This window comes from Patagioenas fasciata, chromosome 16 (assembly GCF_037038585.1).
Source record: "Patagioenas fasciata isolate bPatFas1 chromosome 16, bPatFas1.hap1, whole genome shotgun sequence".
Classification (NCBI taxonomy): Eukaryota; Metazoa; Chordata; class Aves; order Columbiformes; family Columbidae; genus Patagioenas; species Patagioenas fasciata.
Window position 1 is genome coordinate 15,476,065 of NC_092535.1, and position 19,978 is coordinate 15,496,042.

General features: G+C 50.8%; 2 protein-coding genes across 12 annotated transcripts in view; both read right to left on the reverse strand.

Annotated features, from left to right (window-relative positions):
• Positions 1–1,624: 1,624 nt before the first annotated feature.
• AAR2 (AAR2 splicing factor) lies at positions 1,625–8,317 on the reverse strand. Its single transcript, XM_065850119.2, has 3 exons — positions 7,487–8,317; positions 5,827–6,056; positions 1,625–2,832 (listed from the first exon to the last, which is right to left on the reverse strand). The coding sequence occupies exons 1-3, from the start codon at positions 8,244–8,246 to the stop codon at positions 2,665–2,667; spliced, it is 1,158 nt and encodes a 385-aa protein (XP_065706191.2). The 5' UTR covers positions 8,247–8,317; the 3' UTR covers positions 1,625–2,664.
• Positions 8,318–8,959: 642 nt separating this feature from the next.
• The window catches only part of EPB41L1 (erythrocyte membrane protein band 4.1 like 1), a 70,449-nt gene continuing 59,430 nt past the window's right edge, over positions 8,960–19,978 (reverse strand). For 9 of the 11 annotated variants that reach the window (XM_065850008.2, XM_065850004.2, XM_065850007.2 and 6 more), the window contains 8 exons: positions 18,537–18,935; positions 16,997–17,107; positions 16,512–16,592; positions 16,266–16,328; positions 15,243–15,338; positions 14,179–14,259; positions 13,096–13,212; positions 8,960–11,992 (listed from right to left, as the gene is read on the reverse strand). In XM_065850008.2, coding sequence (XP_065706080.1) covers positions 11,984–11,992; positions 13,096–13,212; positions 14,179–14,259; positions 15,243–15,338; positions 16,266–16,328; positions 16,512–16,592; positions 16,997–17,107; positions 18,537–18,935 — 957 coding nt within the window. In that variant the 3' untranslated portion in view covers positions 8,960–11,983. The remainder of the gene's footprint in view (positions 11,993–13,095; positions 13,213–14,178; positions 14,260–15,242; positions 15,339–16,265; positions 16,329–16,511; positions 16,593–16,996; positions 17,108–18,536; positions 18,936–19,978) is intronic. The other 2 variants (XM_071815664.1, XM_071815662.1) reach the window with 2 other exon arrangements.

Sequence of the window (19,978 nt, forward strand, 5' to 3'; positions counted from 1 at the left end):
GGCCCATGCTCCAACACAATCTGCAGTGAAAGCAGTGGGAGCATTTTGCAGCACAGGAATGATGCCAATTTGCCTCACTTGCACAACTCTGGCAGCTGGACAACTCTCCACATAAGCAGGAGGCCAATGTATCTCATGCTTCAGTGCCACTTCACAACACAGCAAAAGCTGCTTGTCCTGACCTGAATTCACTGCTGAATCAGTGTTGCAAACACATCACATATTACACTTCATTAGCTTGCAGTAATGCGTATTTACACACACACACAATCTCTCTTTTGCTTTCAGATCATTATATTCATCTCAGCTGGAAGTAGGGGTAGTGTCATCGTAGCCATAGCTGGCCTAAGGCTATATAAGGACAAGAAAATATTCCTTCTGTTACATGTTCCTGCTTTCCTTTCACACCCTCCTTCCTGATGACTTCAATGGCAATAACAGCACTCTTCTCCCTCCCAAAATTTATATGCCCTCTCTTGCAAACATCCGACATATATCGCTTCATATGTGACAGGCTCCCTTTTCCCCCAAAGTGCGCAATTGATTCATATAACGGAGTTGAATTCTGCACACCTCAACCTTTATTTAGCTAAAAGTTCCCTGCTTGTATTTCACATCTAACAAAGGCACTGTGTCCCCGAGGGCCTTTTTCTTTCCCACCCATTTTGTGGGTCTGATAAGAGAGATTATCTCTCCCTGTTATAACCCCAATCGAGTACAATTATATTCTCTTTTCTCAGTTGCTAAAAGTGTAGCCCATTATGGGAACCTGACTCTTATGCACTTCAGAAGTTAATTTTCAGTTATTGTTTTTGAATTTAACAAAGAGACATTCAAATTAACCTATTCATCAAACAAGTGGGAGCATTGCCAGGCCAGCCTGCGCGGCACCGACACTGCCCGGCCAGCCTGCTCTGTAGCCACACAGCGCGCATCCCTCTTCCAGACACGCGGCTCCCCAGGTTCCGTGCTACCTTCGTTACTTAAATCAGTGGCTGGTGTTCTGCTCCAAAGCAACAGAACCAGTCATCAGGTTGGTGTAAACAGCCAACAGACTGAAAAGGCATCTTTCATCAAAGCTGGGACCATTCACTAGAAGTGACGCGTCCATTTGGCAACTGCAAAGACAGCACTGCCTGGGGGGTACAAACAAAGAGCAAGAGGACAAGAGGAGAGCAGTCAAAGTACAGTACAAAACATCTCATGGGTGTTAAGGACAAGAAACCACAGAAAAAAACACTTGCCACATTGGAGTAACCTCCCAAAAAGGGCCTGTAGTCAATACAGTGTATTCAAAATGGACAAACAGAGACATCAGAGCAACGGAGTGCAGAGCCCTTGAGGAAAGGGAGGAAACAGCACCGAACTGCAGACAAGGGCTTCTGACAGCCAGTTCCCATGGCAAGTTCCTGATTATCTGGAAGCACCGCGCCACGTACCTCCTTCCCAGAACACGCTGCACTTTGTGCCATGCCATGTATCATTTTACTGTGAGTTGTCCTTGGATGTCACAGATAACCTTGTGATGTTACTTCTGGGGATACTGGACATCCTGATGAGAGAGGCCAGCATCACTGTGCTATCAGCTTTGGCTAAATAACTAAAAAAACTATTCATACAGATGTTTTCTGTTGGAAAGGCTCTCTTGAGATTTATTTTGAACTACACAAGTCTAACAAACAGCGTTAACTTGTTGGACATGCATACAGACAAATTCCTGGAGCAGTCGAACAGCAACGAGTGGTCAGACTAAGTGCCTGTACAGCTCTGAACAAGCACCACAAGTTTTCTTACAGCCGACCTGCGGGAAATGGGGAGAAAGAACTGAAAATACATAAGATTTCAAATTATAACAAAGCAGATGATCCAGTTCATGTGAAGTCTGATCTTCTATCTCTATCAAGACAGCATCTTCTTCAAGACCTGGGTGACCACTGCCCGATAACTCTATTTCTTGTTGCCAAGTTGTAAAACTTACTTTTACATCAGGCTAAACGGAGTGTCAGCAGTAAATACAAAAGGCTTTAACAGAATGGGAGGAATAAGATACCTCAGTATTAGGGGTATGAAATGGGAGGAATTTTGCTGTGCCTTTGAGTTCTCCTCCACAACAGATCACTGCAATAAATCACAGTAAGCATCACAAATATCCAATGCAGTTTTGAAAGAGTTTTGGTTACATCCTTTGCATTACACAAGCCTTGGAAGAGCAGCAAGGCTCAGCTCACAGTCTGGGATCAGGCTGTCAAAGGTGCAATGACCAGTCACATGGGCTCACACTCCTTGCTCACCAGGTATCAAACCGGAGCAGCAAAGGCTTCAGGTGTAAAGTCACAGACACTCTCCAAACAGGGTGTCACTTCCAGCCCAGGAGGACAGAAGGGATCAGGGATCTACAGGTCAGCTGAGAACAGAATGAGAAGAACGTGCAGAACAGCCAGGGAAAAAAAACAAGGTGTCCAAAGTAGCCGTGTGACAATGCTCAAACTCCTCCAGTAATTCTGGTCTCCTTGAAAAGCCAGGAATCCTCCTCAGTTTTCCACATCTGTTTCTACAGCAGAAAGAGGAGTCAGCTTCAGAAACAGACTCTAGGAAGCTGGCAAGGTTAGGGATGATGTGGAGAGTTATTTTAAAAAGCTGTTTGTTTCTAAGCAGGCATTTTGTTTAGTCCACCTGCACGCCCTCAGGAAGTTCCACCACTACAGGAGCGCAGTCATCAGGCTCTGCCTCAAAGTCCCATTTAAATTTCTTCGTTAGGTGAGCCTTGAATTTTTCAGCCTTCTTCCTTAGGGTCCCATCAACAGCAGCGCTGCACGTGTAGGAAAAAAACACCTAGAAGAACAGAGTAGAGGTCAGCGAGAACCCAGCCATGGCCCAAGCTCTGCATCTCTTTCCTATAAGGAGGTCATCAACAGGGTGCGTCAGGAAAAGTCTCAGGTTAGGCCACTAGTAAGAGATCTACCACCCTGAAAACCAACTCCAGCTTTGGAGCTACCTAAACAAAGCCTTCCCGCCTCCTCCCATCCCAGAGCCAAGACAGATACCCTGCCCTCTCACCACCGAGTCAGCGTTAGAAATATCTGCACTATGGTAATCACCTTGCTTCAAGGAGGAGTGTATACGTAATTCAATATGTACTATGGAATTCTGAACTACTCTTAAGTGTGAGCAAAGAAAAATATCTGAGCAGAAGGAAAAAACCAAAGAGGACTATCAGTTTTCATTTGCAACAGAGTCAATTTTGCAGCATGTGTCAAAAAGGCCAACAGGTAATTATACCCATTGTTTTTATGGTTGGACGGACTAGGATATTCCACAAACTATTTTTGTAATACGGTATCACCAATACCTTAGGATATAGAGGAAACTTAATAAAAAGACCTTGAAGGTAAGTGAAGAATGGGAGCTCTCTGGAGAAAGTCCAGTTATCCCCAGCACAGCCATTCCCTTGAACACAGGGCACTGAAATCTGGACTGACCTCTATGGGCGGCTCCTCCACCATCCAAACACACACAGATCTATTATCTTTTCACAAATTCACAACTTCTGTTAGCATTGTGAGACCTAAAGCACCTGTGTATGATTAAACAGGGCATTTAGCTTTTAGAATCCATCTCTCATCAGCCTGCTTCTGCTCCTCTTCTGAACTTGTGATCCAGAATTCACTTTCATAGGAAAAAAACTTTTACTTCAAAGCCAAATAAAAAGAAAAATAATTGCAGGATGCAAGTAAAGGAAAAGGCGTCTGGGGAAAAAGCAGGGTGTTGTTTGGGAGAGACTACTGACAGCCGGATAAAACACTGACAATGAGCAGCAAAGTTCATTGCCTTGTTTATGATCATTTGTCTTTCCCTTGTTCATTCTACCGTGAAACTGCCTCTTTGTAACAGAACTCCCTTACACAGCAAGGCTACTATTAAGAACAAAAAGATCAAAAGATTATACTTCCCACTCTTCCTCAACGAATTGCACATTAAATAAGTCATTTCATCTTCTTTTTTTTAAACACTGTTAGGGCTGCCTATTCAGTGGAGGTTATGCTGTAATTGTCTTGCCTTAGATCAAACTCCAGAAATAAAGTTGCTGTATTCAAAGCTGAGCAAAAGCTAACCCAGATAATACACCCCCACACACACTGTTTTGCACTTCTGCTGCTGCACCTGCCCACGTGCAGTTCAGAGTGCTCACCGAGGGCTGTGCGCACAGCGTGACTGGGGAAGGCGAGGCCCAGAGGTTCCCTGGCACTGTTTGAGTACATCAGGGAAATCCCACAGGAGCAGAGGAACAGAGAACTTCTAGCGAGGAAAGGTTCTGTTCAACCATAAGGCAAATCTGTTCTTTGTTACTAGGAATGTGGTGGCTCCTGCTGGGGCTTAACAGTGATCACTGAAGCCAGCACAGCCACCTAAAGGCATCAGCTTCTACTGCTTAAGTGGAAAAACAGAGACCAATGAAATTCAAGGGCATACAAGACTCAGGTATCAAAAAAGTAAAGATAAACAGCAAGACAGGTACTTCCAAAACGCTCCTGAGATGGAAAGAATGGCATTCTTTGTACTGCTGTAAACTGACAGCTCAAAGTGTCGCTGGGAGTGTGCTGCAAAGAGGTAGGCTTTCCACCCTGTAATGGGATGGAAAAAAACACCAACAAAAATCAAATAAAAATATCAAGACTTCTCTGAATCCAAATTCAAAAAAAGTGAAGAAAGTGACTTGATTAAAGCAATGTTTCCTGTAACACCATACCCAGCAAATTAAAAACAAACACCTTCCCTTTCACCAAATCTGCAGCAAGAACTTGTAACTCCAAGTACAGAAACGCAGGTGCTCCCTAAGACAGGCAAAGGCATTAGTGACATGCAGCAAGCAACTGCTGGAACTAAGTTTCCACTGCTGAGTTTCACCAGTATATCTAGTGTGGGGTTTTTTTCTTTTTTTTTAATTTTAAAGCAAGTTTGATTGGGTTGTTTGCTGAGCTGTTAGCATGGTTACAATCAGCAGGAGTAACTGGTATTACTAGTGCTGAACTGCAGGTGTGCCCATGACAGTCTCAGCAGCAGCAGTGTTTTCTGCATTTCCGACTAACCATAAATGCGCTCTGAATAAGAACTTCGTTACAGAAAATCTTCAGCTTTGCTTAAGGCTCACAGGAACGAAGAAGTTTCTTAAATGCTACCAATGTCCTAAGCTCAATAAGTTTTCACTGCAACTTCTCTGCAGTCTTTTATGCCAAAGTTTTGTGTTGTGGTTTTAAGAATTAATGGAATTTGCGAAAGAATAATCTGACTGACATCATCTCGCACTTGCTCAGCCTCTCTCATAGCTGTTCAGCTTAATGTAGTCAAAAGCCTTAACAAGTTTTAGAAGAAGTATGCTGGTACAGTCCAGTCACATTAGATGCAGCACTCCAGAACTCCAGAAGCACGCCAAGGCAGCAGGCTACTTTCAGCACTGTTTGCAAGGAAAGCATAAGAAAAAAGACAACGTCCCCACTCTGTGTTGCAGCCATCTTCATTAGCCTTTCCCTTCGTCACCTCGCTTTGCTGGCCTCTCTGCACGTGGCCTAACTCAATTTTATACTGCATTAGACTCTTCTAGGCACAGCTTGAGCAGATCTAACTGCGATGACAAGCAAACGGCATTTCTTTGTAAATAATACAGGGAAAAAGTTTAAGAAAACATGTGTGGGCTTAGATAGGCTCACTATCTCCCATGCAGCTCAACAGTAGCTTAATTCCTTTTGCAGCTTCTCCCCAGATTTGCTCTGATGTCCTGTATGCTCTCTCCTCCCACTCCCATTTTTCAAGAGATAGCCACAAACGTACCTGTAAGGTGCTGGTTAAAAAGTTATCCTGGGAAATAATGTCCACAAAAAAATCAGCTGGGATTTCACTGAGCTGATGATACAGCACAGAAATGAGATTGATGTAAAGGTCTCGATACTTCCCTATGGCATCTTCAGATCGGCACAGGATGTTTAAGAGTCTTTTCCAGTGTTCGAATGCATCATACACGTTCCCGATCAGGAAGCAGATGAAAGCGAACTGCAACTCAGCTGTGTGTATTCAGCACAGGAAAACAAGACGAAACACATATAAGACTAAAAACATATCCAAGGTACATGCCCTTTCAAAAACTCTAAATGATTGCATAAAACTCTGGGTTTGCCTTTTGCGTAAGCAATCTGCCCTCCAGCGATTCTGCTAATAGCAATCAATACTCCAAACACTATTTACTAATGTTCTGCTCTTCAGCTGGAGGAAAAGCAAAGAATAATCCAGGCAGGGCCACCTGCAATGGTAATTTTCATCTTTGGAGGGTGACCTCACTGGCAATCAGAGTAACAGCCACCTAAGGACTTCCCGTGTCATCTGTGTTCTCAAAATGACACTCAAAGAAGTCAGTCAGATGTCACTGGTATTCTGCAAACACTCGCTCCACCTGTGCGTGGGCTTCCAAAGCCACACAGGAGTGCAAATGCTGTTGACCTTGAACACAAAGGCTGTGAGAACATTAACAGATGTTTCCTCCTCATCAAATTAAGAGCCAGGGATCATCTCACTGGATGTTGAGCATCAGCTATTTTGCCAGAACAATGGCATCATCATTTCCTGAAGTAATCTGTTTTTTGTATATCCTAGAGTTGTCTTTGATAATTTTGATAAAGAATAAATTGTATAATGTTAATATAAAAAAAAAAAGGAAGACAGGAAAACCAAAGGCTTATTCCAAACCTCAGTAGCCTTGAGGCTCCAGCTCAGCTGGGTTCCCAAGCCCTCCATCCTGCCACAAAACAAACCCACACTTCAGGACCGCCACAGATTTTATATTCATTCATATCGGAGGTTGTCAACAAAGGCTGGCAAGTGCTAAAAGACCCTGTGACGGGGAGCCACAGCCCTCCCCGTGGATGGCAAACCTCAAGCGCTGCCCAGAGCTGAGCTGCTACAGCTCCAGCCAGGGAGGGGACCGGCTCCCACCTCGGGAACTGATTGCAGCGAGATCTGATATCACCTCATCACCAAAATCGGATCAACAATCTGAAAATTAAAATGCTCAGCCCCACTCAATGCTTCTAGGCCTCCACAGCCTCTGCCCTCAGATGTTCACTTAACAGGCAGATTGCCAGTTTGGTGCCAGATGACAGGCCCAATTTGCATGAGATGCTGTTCGTGGCAACATGCGATTGCTGCTTTTGACTTGATTTGAGGCAATCTGGGCAGCACTCAGGAGCGAGAGGGGCAAACGTGGCAGCTTCGGACACCAAGCACCTCATCCTCACACCAATGCAACTGAAACAGGCCCAAGAGCTGCTAAAAACTCCACTAACTCCCGTCCCGTGATTAAGAGAGATGCTCCAGGGTGCCGGGGCACCGGGCCCACAGAACAGGTGCAGGTTTCATCCCCAGGCTCTCGTTTTGCAGAGAAGTGACTTCATTCTCCCCAAGCACCCCAGGACTCCACCAGGCAACACGCGGGACTCACCGAGCAGATCCAGAGGCTGGCTGGCATATCGCTGCTGAATCACCTTCTCCAGCGCGTAGCTGAGGTCCATGCTGTGCCTGGTTATCTCCTCCGGGGTAGCACCATCGGGGAACATCTGTGTCGGCAGCTCCGTGAACCTGATCTCGGTGCCGGCTCTCGGCTCCATGCGGGGCAGCCGCGCCAGCCCCTCCGCGTAGCTCCGGCACTCGGCGCCCAGAGCCGCCCCGCGCTGCTCCGCCCGGTCGCTGCTGAGCCGCCCCGCCACGACCGGCAGCACCTCCGAGAAGGCGCAGATCTGCCCGCTCTCCGGCTGCAGCTGCTTCACCACCGCTTCGCTGATGAAGCTGGTGAGGGAGACCCACTTCTTCAGGGTCTCGTAGGGGTAGGGCCCGAGGAACCGGTCCATCTCCTGCAGGTTCTCCCGGAAGGCCTCGGTCTCCCCGGGGGCCGGCGGCGCCAGCCCCAGCGCCTCGCTGGCGGCGTCCCAGCGCAGCAGCCGCACCTCCCGCCGCCGCAGGCTGAGGAACTGCCCGGTGCGCGGGCCCGTCTCCCGGCGGCCGCCGCCCGCCCGCCCCGCGCTGCAGTGCACGAAGTGGACGCCCGGCGGGATCATCTTGACGCCGCGGAACCTGGGCCCCACGGCCCAGCTGCTGTAGTCGATGCCGAACTCGGTGCCCTCGGGCACACCCAGCACCACGACCGCGGCGCCCTCGAAGAAGAGCTGCCTGGCCAGCTCGGGCTCCAGCCGCGAGCCCGCCATGGCACCGGGGCTGTCCTTACCGCCCGGAACCGCCGCCGAGCCCGCCCGGTCCTCCCCGAAAAGGGCCCGTGTGGCACCGCCGCTCCGGGCACGGCGGTTCCGGACGCGGCCGCATCCCGCCCGCGGCCGATCCGGGGAGCCGCCGGCACTGCCGGCCCGGGGTGGGTGTCCCGGCCCTCACTGCAGGCCAGCGGGCTGGGGTCCCCTGACCCAAGACCCCAAACCCGGCGGCTGTTCCCCTTCGGCCTCCTGGGGCCCTCCGTGGCTGACGGCTGCTCCTCTCTGACCCAACGTCTCTCCAAGACAGTCTCTCCTCAGCCATTCCCCTGGGCCCCCAGTCCTCCCAGCTGGGGATGGAGAGCCCCACAGCACGACAGACACACAGAGACCCTCACAGCGAGACAGATATACAGGGCCCTGCGGTGGGAGATGCCGTCACAGCACCACATCCTTCCAGGAGGACAAAGTCGGGGTCCTTGGAGCAGCTGCTGCCTCCTGTGTTCCGAGCATCCTCCCAACCACCTTTGCTGGCCCACACGGCCACACGAGGGTTGGCCGCTGCAGCTGCACGAAGCCACAACACCCAACCTGGCGGCATCTTCGCTCTGGGCAGAGCAGAATCCAGTATTTCCATGTGCAGAGACCCCAGTTGCAAGGTCCCCCCTTCACTTCTCCGTCCTCCTGGTAGGAAAGAGTCCACTGAGGCCCCAAGCTGATTTAGCATCAAACACATTTATTTCACTTTTATTGACTACAAGAACAGTGAGCACGCACGCATACACCACCGAGCACTGAAAAAGAGTATGACCAAAGGGGGGAGAGGGAGAACAAGGGAAAAGGAGAGTTAGCGAAGGAACAACAGAGCATTGCAGTTGGTTGGTAAGGTGCTTCTCGAATAAAAATAAATATTATTATTATTTTTATTGTTACTCATGCGATCGCAGGCCAGGTTTGGAATGAATTTGTGGGATTGGGTAAAAACAGGCACTCGTGTCTCCCACCTCTTTCAACAGAAAGGCCCCTGGAAGAAAACAAGTAGTAACCAGCAATCTGAAACAGAGAGAGGTGATGGGCAGGCTGGGGCTGCTGAGCCCACGGGAGCCTCGGTTGTTGCTGAGCAGCAGAAACCCACACCCTGCCAGGCAAAAAAGGAGTGAGCTTTTTTCTTTACTTTTCTTTTTTTTTTTTAACAGTTTTTAAACACTGCCACCCATTAAACACGCTGCGGAAGCCAGATGAGTGAGCCAGATCTGCTCACTCCAAACGTAACTCAATTCAGTCCAAGCACACATCAAGTCTAACTCTGTAAGGCCACTAATTTTAACAGTAACCTTTGATTTCATAACTGTACACAATGTCAAAAGGAACTATCTGGTTTCACAGTAGCCTCTGGTGGATTGTAAAGGTGTCAAAGCCAGGTGGGCTCATCTGAATATGCAGTGGCTGATGAACAGCAGTATCATCTGCAGATCACAAGTCTTCTGCCCCTCCGACCCTGCCGCTCTTTCTGAAAATGCCACTGCTGATTACAGCTGGCTTGGGTCTATTGAAAAAAAGAGAGCAAAGTAGCCTCGTTACAACTGGCTTAACTCTTTTTTCAGTCGGGAGTCTGGTCTCTAAAGGTACCTGAAGGTGCTGGGGAGACCCTCACAACTTGGCAGCACTGGCACCAGCCAGCAGCTCTGTCCACTTCCCAAGCAGCCTGTGCTTGTGTCTTTCACGCTTTCAGGAGAAACCTCTCAGCCAGAAAGACAACAGACTTCACGGGGACATAATAGCAAGCAACTGGTGAACCGTGACTGCCAGGGAGCAGGCTCTCTCCTGGGACAGCAAAGGCACTGAGCAGGGTCTGCCCAGAACACCCTTGCAGCGCAGGCTCTCCTGCTCACTGTCATCTTCGGAGTCACTGCAGGACCTGGCAAAATGCACCTATTTCTGGGCACGGTTTGCGTGAGGGGTGGGAGACTAAAGGCAAAATGGTGCAGAATCATGGGCCCTTCTGTTTCTGCAGAGCTAGAGATGATTCGAAGAAGGAAACCTGTTTACTTTCCTTTCTGATTTTGGTTCCAAGTCCACCCTAACTGCCTGGTTCACAGTGTACAAGGCCCTGGTCTTGGCCCATGATCCCCTTCCAAAGGCAGCTGTAGAGGAAGCCTGTGGCTAATGGCTGAGCTGGGATGAGCTGGGGGAAGGCAGCTCCATGGACATCTCCTCGACATCGCCTTCGTAGGCAGAGGGCCTGGGCTCTCTCATCCAGCCTGGGATGCTCTGCAGGGATGGAGACAGCACAGTCCCTCCACTGTCCATCCCCGGGCAGGTCCTGAAGGAACTGCCATCACCCTGCCATCACTGTCACCAGCCCACAGCGCCTTGGGCAGCCCTTGCCATCACACCCTGGGCTGCAGGGCAGGCAGGGCAGAAACAACCCCTCTGCCTTTGACCCTACTACAAAGCTCAAGTATCTTTATTACTGGGATCCAGAAACAAAGCAAAACCACCCCAACCACTGGCACGGCTCAGTGGGCTGAAGAGGAGCAATGAACGTGGTCCTGTTGCTGCCGCCTTGCTCCAGATGACTCCCATGTCAGCTACCGGAGCCACAGCCCCAACCTCCTTCCCTGCCCCTCCGAGTCACCACTGGCCCTCCAAATACAACCCCCATACACTGCAGATCAGCCGGCGAGACATCTCCCGTCTCTCGCCCTCTCCCTTTCCCTCCCAAAACATGGCGGCTGAAACCCTCCCCATTCTCCTCTTGCAGGACTGAGAGTCCCATGTGTGATCTAAGAGTCTCAAAATACACCAACCACAGTCAATCAAAGAGTTAATAATTTAAAAATGTCATCTTCATATTTACCAGCACTGTTGAATTATTTCAGTATTGTTCCCTCCCTCCCCCCTTGTTATATATAATAATATACATAACTTAAATGCACATCCATATGAAACCCCTACAGGCTGCTTTTTTATAAATGAGAAACCATATACATATTGTTTGTTTTATCTGAAATGAAATCCATTCTTAAATACCTTCAGAGAACAAGAGGTTGGACAAATGCACAGAGAAGAAGATAGGGAATAGACAGGGAAGAGTTAACAAAACCCCAAAAGATGCAAAAGAACCAGCATGGAATGAGAAAGGCGAAATGACACTTGTGAATCGGAAAATAACTCTAAGGTAATATAGTCGATATTTTTGTCTCTTCTTTCCAGAGGTGGGGAATGGTTTTGCTTCTGCTTGTGGTTTTTTATTTCAGTTGGCTTATTTCTTGCTTTGTTGCAAAGCAGTTTTTCTTTCCATTCAGTGTGCAACAAATGAACTCACGATTGTGTATGCTTTAATGTAACATGCAAGATGGTGGCTTATTGTATTACTAACAATATTATTGTTATTATGACTTTTTAAAATCTTATTTTATCACCAATCCAGTAAATTCTTCAATTTAACTGCAGAGGGTTGGCATTGTATGTTGGTGGTGTTGTTTGCTATTCATTTCCAGCATATAGCAGCAGTGCAAGGATGCATTTTGTTTCCTGTTTTTTTTATATATATATATATGTATGTATATATATATATAATATATTTGCTATTCTTTTTTTTTTAAAAAAACATTTGTCTCTTGCCATGAACATTGCAGCCAGGATGTCTACGTCTTGCTGACAAATCCAGCATGAAGGCTCCTTCTCTGCTGTTCTCCAGGTGTGAATGCAGATGCTGACTTCCATGAACATGTTGGTCAAGATTCCTGTACAAGGCAGATAGAAATGACCGGTCATGGGGGATTGATTTCTTTGGCTCCTCTTTGTATGAGGGCACTGGGCAGTAAATTTGCAAACACTTGGGGCCACAGTTTGCACTTAATTACCAGGACCTCTGGTTATTAGCAGAACTCTTAATTTCCTGGGCTGGTGTTGGTGTATGGGGGAGACACCAGTGAGTCACTGCTCCCTCACTTGAATACATTCAGTGAAAATGGGGTGGCTCCCGAAGTGATGCAGAAGTGTCTGGGCTTGCTTGTTTGTACTGTGCCATAGGAGGTCAGATTAAGCAGATGCAAGAGCCTCCTCTGACCTTCCGAGTGGCCTCTCGAAATGCACCTGCAGCCTGGTTGGTGCCAGAGTTCCTCATACCTTTTTCAGCAGTGCAGCTGCATTTAGAAGCTCCCACTCTCCCCTCCACTGTGCTCCTGCCCCCCAGCTGCCCTGCACGGAGCTCTGTTGGGCTGTGCCACCACGGCAGAGCTGCAGCAACCCAGCTAATGGGGGAGCAATGGGGTCAGAGCGGGGCAGGATTCCTCACGCCAGCTTTGCCCTGAGGAAAAATGTTTGGGGTGTGACTGCTTTGGGGCATCTGCAGGGGGGGTGCAAATTTTGTGTGCTGCTGCCTGCGCCTGCACATGTGTAAAAAGCCAACCTGGGGATCTGACTGGAACTAAAGAAACCTCTTGTTTTGCAGACACTGCTCTGATACTTCGGACTAGCTCTGCAGAACCTGTAGCCACGTTTCTCAGCCCATCCACAAAACTGGTATCACCTCCTTCCCTCCCTGCCCCAGGGGGGCAAGCAGGTCCTTTCTTCTTCACATGCAAATGACGCTGACCCCTCTGCCAAGAAGGACAGCAAGGTGACATCTGCAGGTGGCATGGCACTGGCTTTCTAACCAGAACCAGGTGGGCATGCCCAGAGCCACCATCACATGAGAACTGCTGGCCAAGTCCTGCTGCTCAGTGCTGAGGAGCAGCAACACCTACCAGCCCCTGCAGCTGCTGGGGATCAGAGACACCTCCCCAGCTACCTCCACCTCCTCCCGCAGCAGGTATAAATCACACCTGGTACCTTCTCCACCTACCTGAGGTTTCTTGTCCCTTTCCTCTGGAGAAGGTTCTGTTTCTCTGTATACCACAGCTTTGGTTACCAGCATGTCAGGATGCTGTAGTTTTGCCTCTTTGATTGCTAAAGCCAGTGCCTAGAAAGCAGAAGGATGAAAGCATTTATCATCGCTTCCCTGAAATCTGGTACATTGCTCTCAGCCAGGCAGAACCAGTGGAGAGAAAGCAGCTGAAGATGAGTGGTATTTCAGGAGGAAACGGATACAGAGGTTCAAAGCTGAACCCACAGGAGCCTGGCAGAAGAGGCTGGAGCCCACCACTGATCCAGGTTTCGTACACCATTGGGACACCTCATACACTGCCTTTCTCTTGCTGTTTTTTTTTTTTTCCATACAGACACGCTATGTCCCAGGTTCCCTACTAAAACCCAAGCAAAGGAACAGCAGCAATTCTACCTGCAGCAAAACCCTAGAAAAGTCTACAATAATAATCTAATTAAATTTATTATTCTAATTCTAAAAATATATAAAAATTATTTTAGAGCCTTTTAAATGCTTTAGTTCTTTACTTTTTCTTCTTAAGCAACAAATCCCAAATGGTTAGGTCACAGGAAAGTGACTTGGTAGCCCTAGAGACTTGTGTCAATCTGTTATTTCATCGAAAATTTGTCACTTTCTGTTCCTCTGTGATGGAGGCAGATGCAAAACACCATCACTTGGAGTGAGTTAACCTGTAGTGAGACTGTGCTGGAAAGAGAGAAAGAATCTGGATTACTTTGGAGTATTTCAACAGAGAAAGGGCAACGGGAAACCTGTTTTAAGAAAATAAAAAGGTGATCCCATCACTGGACTCTGTGCTGAGGTTTCACCTTTGCCACTGTTCCAGTGCTGCAGCGGGCGCCGATGGGAGTTGGGCTGGGGCTTCACGTGGGTGCCACTGCACCCCACGGGGACCTGCACTGCCAGACACAGCTCGTAAGTTTGGGAACTTGGGGCCAGTTTTTGGAGTGAAGGAGTAAACAGGTACGAGCCAGACCCAGCAGCATGCAGTGCTGTAGCTGGAGGCAGCCAGAGCTGGGCAAAGCCAGGGCCTCCTGCTCCTACCTGGTCCTGGTCCACATCTTCATCTCCTGTGATAATGATGCGCTTCTCTATTCTGGTCTCAGAAAAACCTCCTTTCACAGTCTGTACAAGAAGAAGGAAAGCACTCACCCACAGCTGTCCACCAAGCAACTCCCAGCAGATGTAGCTCTGCCCATGGGAGCATCACCTTAGGAACTCCCCTGTAATTTAGTGTATCATCTCCCACTACCCTTGACTCAGTGCATGGTCAGAACTGGCAAGACACAGCTGGCCACAGGTGGGAGGAAAGGAAAAAGTCTGAATGGCAGGTACTGAGCACCCCTCCTTCCTGCTCAGCTCCCTCACTGGGCTTCTGCTTTCATTTATGTGCACTCAGTTTGGGAATTAAATGGCCATGGGTGAGGTCCTCTAATGCATCCTTGTCTTCTTCATTTCCTACCATCACTCCTCCTTGCCTGGACCACTCCAGCTCTAATAAACTAAACACACCCCACGCTTACATGGCTCCCACAGCTGACACAAAGTGAGATGCATGATGCCATGGGCTTCTTGGGCCGGGGGACCTGGGGTCTGGCTCTTAGGTACATCTGGGAACACTCACCCCAGTTGCACGAGCAGAAACTCACAGGCACATTGCTGGCAGCCTAATTCAGAGTCCCTTCCAGTCTGCAGTTGGCCTCAGGAGGTCAGTGACACTGCATGCTGCTCTTCCTTCTCGCCCCACTGACTCCCTGCCCTCCCAATGAGGAGAGGTAGGCACAGGAGAGGTGCGAACACTCACAGTCTCCGTGGGTGGTACACAGGTGACAAACACCTAATGCCTGGCTGTCCTTGCCTGCAGCCCCCCGTGGTCACACCTGGCTGGGTGGGACAGGCAGCACAGCATGGCTGAGCCAGGCATGGGGTGCTCAGAGCGAGGCATGGGGTGTTGTGCTGGCTTGCCATCCCTGACAGGACAGCATACACTTTCTAAGCTTGTAAGGAGGAGAGGAGCTGTACCAACCACAATATAAATCCACCTATCCTCAAATTCCAGTGGCTTGCATCAGGAATCCCCCAGCTGTCCCCCTTGGAGATGCTCTTACCTTGGTAACATGGGTAGTGGTGGAAGTGGAGAGGGTTTCCGCAGTGGCACTGAATATGCTGGTGAGCACATCCTTCCCAGCAGAGCTGCTGGTGATCTGCCAGATAGAGAGCAGCAGCATCAGTGGGGCCACCACAGAGGAGTCCCCAGTGCTGGCTCCAGAAGAGCTGGGACCTCCCACGGGGGGCACCTACTCAGTCAAGCACAGGAGGGGAGAGAGTGGCAAGGGAAAAAAAAGACACTGCACTGTGCTTCCAACTGGACCAAGGGTTTTTTGAGAAGCCAGAGAGGTTTCCACAGCTACCCCAAGTCCAAAGCTGCAATAAAGGACATCTGCAGTGGGGAGATGATTCCAGGGCTGTGTTTTGCTCTTCCCCACCCATCCTCAGGGCCATCCTAAGTGCAGAGTTCTCAGGCCACCTCTAGTTCCGTCCATCCTGCTTTGCATGGCGAGGGCTGGGCAGGCTGCGCTGGTGGCCCGGCCACACAGTGCTGGCTATGTTCTCTGGGCTGCACAAAGTGACAAGCCTGGGGCAGCACATGTGGCATTTGGCCAGGCTTGACTCCATTGAAACGAGGCAACTGAGTAAGAAATCACTCTGTTCAGGAAGACCTGCTGCTGAGGGTTCTTGATGGCCATCACCTCCACTGGAAGTCTGGGGACTCTGTGTGTGGCCTTGTGTGGCCAGGCAGGACACACAGCCCTGAAGATACCTCAGCCTGCTAGGAGACTTCACCAGGAACTAGGCTATTTTTTTAGGAATTCTCCTCCTCCAGCTCAAGGCATTTGTCTGGCACAAGAGAAAGGCCACAGGCAAAAGGCCATGGGCAGTGGGTCCTCTGACACCTTGTTCCCCAACCTTCTGAGCATCCTTCTGCGCTTCCCAGTACCAACACATTGGCCCAGGGTGTCAGTGCTGGGAACGCAGGAGGGGGCCCTGTGCGACCAACCCTAGCCCCACAGGGCTGCCTCCCGCTCTCCCCACCACTTGGCCTGGCTGGTGGTGCCACGTCCCCCCCTCACCGGTGAGAGGGAGCGAAGGTCCGTCGCGGGAACAGCCCCTTTCCCAGCCTTGGTGCTGTGATCCTGAAAGAAGAGCAGACGGGCATGTTGGCTCTGACACAACACTGGGGCAAACACAGCAGGTTGCCCTCCACAGACATCCCTGGTGAGGCAGGGCCCCCCCCCGCCACAGCACACCCTCTCTGGAGCAGAGGGACTGCAGGGGACAGCAGTTTCCCCACCTCTCGAGGGGCCAGCCCTACTTACTGAGGCCAGCAGTGCTGTCTCTGCAGTGCCGCCGTGAGCAGTGGCTGCGGTGTCCCTGCTGCCTGGGGTGCCTCCTTCCACCTGCCAGGCAAAGGGACCTGGTGAGCCTGGAGGTGACAGGGAGGGGGTGACACTCGCAGGGACAGTGTGGCTGTCCTTGCTGCCAGAGGAAGCTGGGGAGGGCCATGAAGCCACAGACACACGTGACGCAGCATGTGTGGTGGCTGTCACCCTATGGAGATGTCCCATGTGCCAGCATTGCCCAGCAACATGGCAGATGGGGCCAGGGATGCACACAGAATAGCTCTGGGTGAGCTTTGATGTTCTGGGGACTCCAGCAAAACAAGGGTGAGCAGACGCCCCTGACTGCCCTGCTCAGCCACCTGCCCTCCCAGCGCTGCTGCCTGGGGACAGCTTTTGCTGCACAGGGGCTCAGCAGAGCCACTGGGGAGTGGGGTCACAGGAGGGTGGAACCACCACGTCACCTGGGCTGCGTCTGTGGTGCTGACCCGGTGGGGAGCAGAACCGTCTGCTTCAGGCTTCTTCATGCCTGGCGCCAGGCCAATGGTGACAGCATCCGTTTTCAGGGCTGATGACTGCAGAAGAAACACGGCAAGTCAGGCACTGGGGCACGATGCCAACAGCCTTGAGTGCTCCTTGTGCACCAGCCTCCATGTGCAGAGCATCCCCACCCCACTCCTCTGCCAGTGCCACACACACAGGATGTCCTACAGGTGTCACACTGAGCCCTACGTGGGCAAAGAGCAGAGGCCAGGCTGCTGCCCTGGGCAGATGGCCACCATGCACTATGCCCCGTGTGACTGACACACCCCAGATCAGACCCGATGCTCTGTCCCCGGGGTTTTCAGGGATTTTTTTTTTTTATAAATTTATAGATATCATGGGTTAGGTCAAACTCATCTTCAAAAGGTGGCTGAGAACCACCAAATCCATTTCTCTCACTCCCTGCAGCAGATTTATGACCTGCACCAGCTCCTGATGGCTGTGGTTACACCTGAGGTGTCAGAACCTTGAGGGGATGGAGACAGGTGTCCAGGTGTCCCTGATACAGGGAACTGGAGCTGCCAAGGGCTCCTGCACTGGGGATGCTTATCCAGTGCTCAGCATTCCTGAGCCAACAGTCTCCCCTGCCCGGCGCCAGCCATGGGGCACCGTGGAGATGATCACCCCTGCCCACGGCGCCGCTGTGACGCTGGGGCTCATGGTGTCAGACGTTCCACACAAGGGTATCCAGGCTGGGTCAGAGAAAGGTCCCTCTAATTCCACAGCTTTTTCCTGGCTGCAGGTCTGGACTCACCCTGGCAGCTCCAGGCAGCATTGGGCACTTACCTGCCAGGGCTGGAGTGCTGCCCCGGTGCTGATGGGGCAGGAGACGGCCCTGGCCCAGCACAGACGCAAGGCTATGTTTTGTCCAAGCTGGGGCTGGCTCTACCGTCCTCTCCCTGTGGCGTATACTCAATTCCACCTGCATGCTGCATGCATTTTTCTTAGCCTCATTATAATCACTCCCAGCATAGCAGTGACCCTCCACAAGCTTTGCAGTGGCTCCCACAAGCTACTCTGCAAATCCCTCCCAGCCCTGGCACGACCAGAGGAGTTAGTTGGCAGCACATTCCTCATCATTACACAAACTGGTCACTGACTTCATGCAAAACACAAGGACAGAGCTGCTGGTTAGTGACATGTGCCCTTCCCAGCTGCTGACATGCTGTAGTGGTGTGAAGGGCAGGGTAGGCAGCCAAACGCAGGGGATTAAGATGTGACAATGACTTCTCCTGGATAGCAGATGCACAAAACACATGACAGAGCCATGCAACAGGTGACAGGGTGCACCGCGGGAAAACTGCTACAGCGGACAAGAACCTGGGGATGTTTGAAAGCTAGCATGTTCTTCCAAACCAACATGGGAGCGCACACCAACAAGGCAATACTGGGCAGAAGGACAGGGGACACAGAAGCGTGATGTCACTGAGACAGTCTCGGTGGAAAGGCGTCCCTGTGTACCTCTAGCTGGGAGACATCTGGGCTGAGCTGGGAGACCTTCTCCCTGCCTTTGACATCCTCTTCCAGTCCAGGAACTACTTTGTCAGTGTGCTGGAAGGAAACCAGGGCCTCATCTTCCATTTCACTCTTGTCCTTGTCCAGCTCGGGCAGGCTCCGGGAGATGTCCTCAAAGGCTGTGCCATGGAAGTCACCAATCACTGTGAAATCCACCTCTGCTTCCAGGCTGGAGGTCGAACTGACCGTGATGCTGGAGCACTTGCGCTCGATGGCCAGGTGGTTGTCCTTCAGAAAGACTGAGTCCTTCTCTTGGTCCTGCTCCTCATCGCCGGTGTCGCTCTCGGGAGCCCTGTGCCGAGGTGGCTTAGCTTTCTCCTCGGCGCCCTCCCTCAAGCCCGCTCTCTGAATGAGACACAATGGCGGAGAGAGACGGAGACAGTGAGCACCACATGGTGCGGCCGCGCTGGCAGTGCCGACGGGGGAGAGGGCAGGAAGAGGAGGAGGAGGAAGAATGCTACAGCCAACATCACAGAGTCGAGTCAAACATAGCTCAAGCATGGAGACTGAAACCTTTCTGACAGCAGCAACTTTGCAGGAGTGAGGTGGGGGGAGAAGGGTTATTCAATCTGATTTTGCCAAAAGTCTTTCGGTAATTAATCATCTTGAGAAAGGGTCACTCACACAGAAAAGCTTGGCCAGCTTGGGAACACGTCAGTGCACCCGGTGGAAGCAGATGTATGCAAAACATGTCTGTTAAGACATTCAGAAACAGCTCAGACACCAGTGCTACCGTATGTCAGTAAGGCTGGGCACTCAAAAACAAAAAAACAAAGAGAAAGAACGAGAGAAGAGTTTGAAAGAAAAGGGTCCCATCAGCCACGCGTGGTGAAGGAGAAGCGAAGGACTGTGCCAATTCCACTGAGCATCTGCGTGGGCCCTGCAGAGCCTCTCCCCACCGGGGCCGCCCGCCAGCCCTGCACGCCGGGGCAGCTGCCTGTGCCAGGGTGGAGCTGCCCCCCAACACAACACTCCCATCCTGAGGCCTCACACAGCTGGGGGAGAGTCTTAGGGATGACCCCACTGAGCGTTTGATCAGTGTAATTGACAGCACCATCAGAGCCAAGGGATGACCTCCCTCTGTTAGCCCTTCTCCAGACACAGACATACCTCTCAACTCCACCATCAGAGGGCACATTTCCCCTCGTCATGTTTTGCCGTGAAGCCGTGGGAAATCTAAACCCATGCTGGGCTTTGCATCTCGCTCTAGGCAGTTCTCCCTCCCTAAGCCCACTGATGGCAGAAGAAACCCACCTCCTGGACTCTGGGTCAAGTATTGGCAGCCAGAGCCATCCCCGCAACGGGCCAAGCTGTGCCGGCAAAACCTTCCCTTGGCACTGCCGGGAGGTTGAGAGGTATGAGAAACAGGGTGTCAAACGAACTCAAGA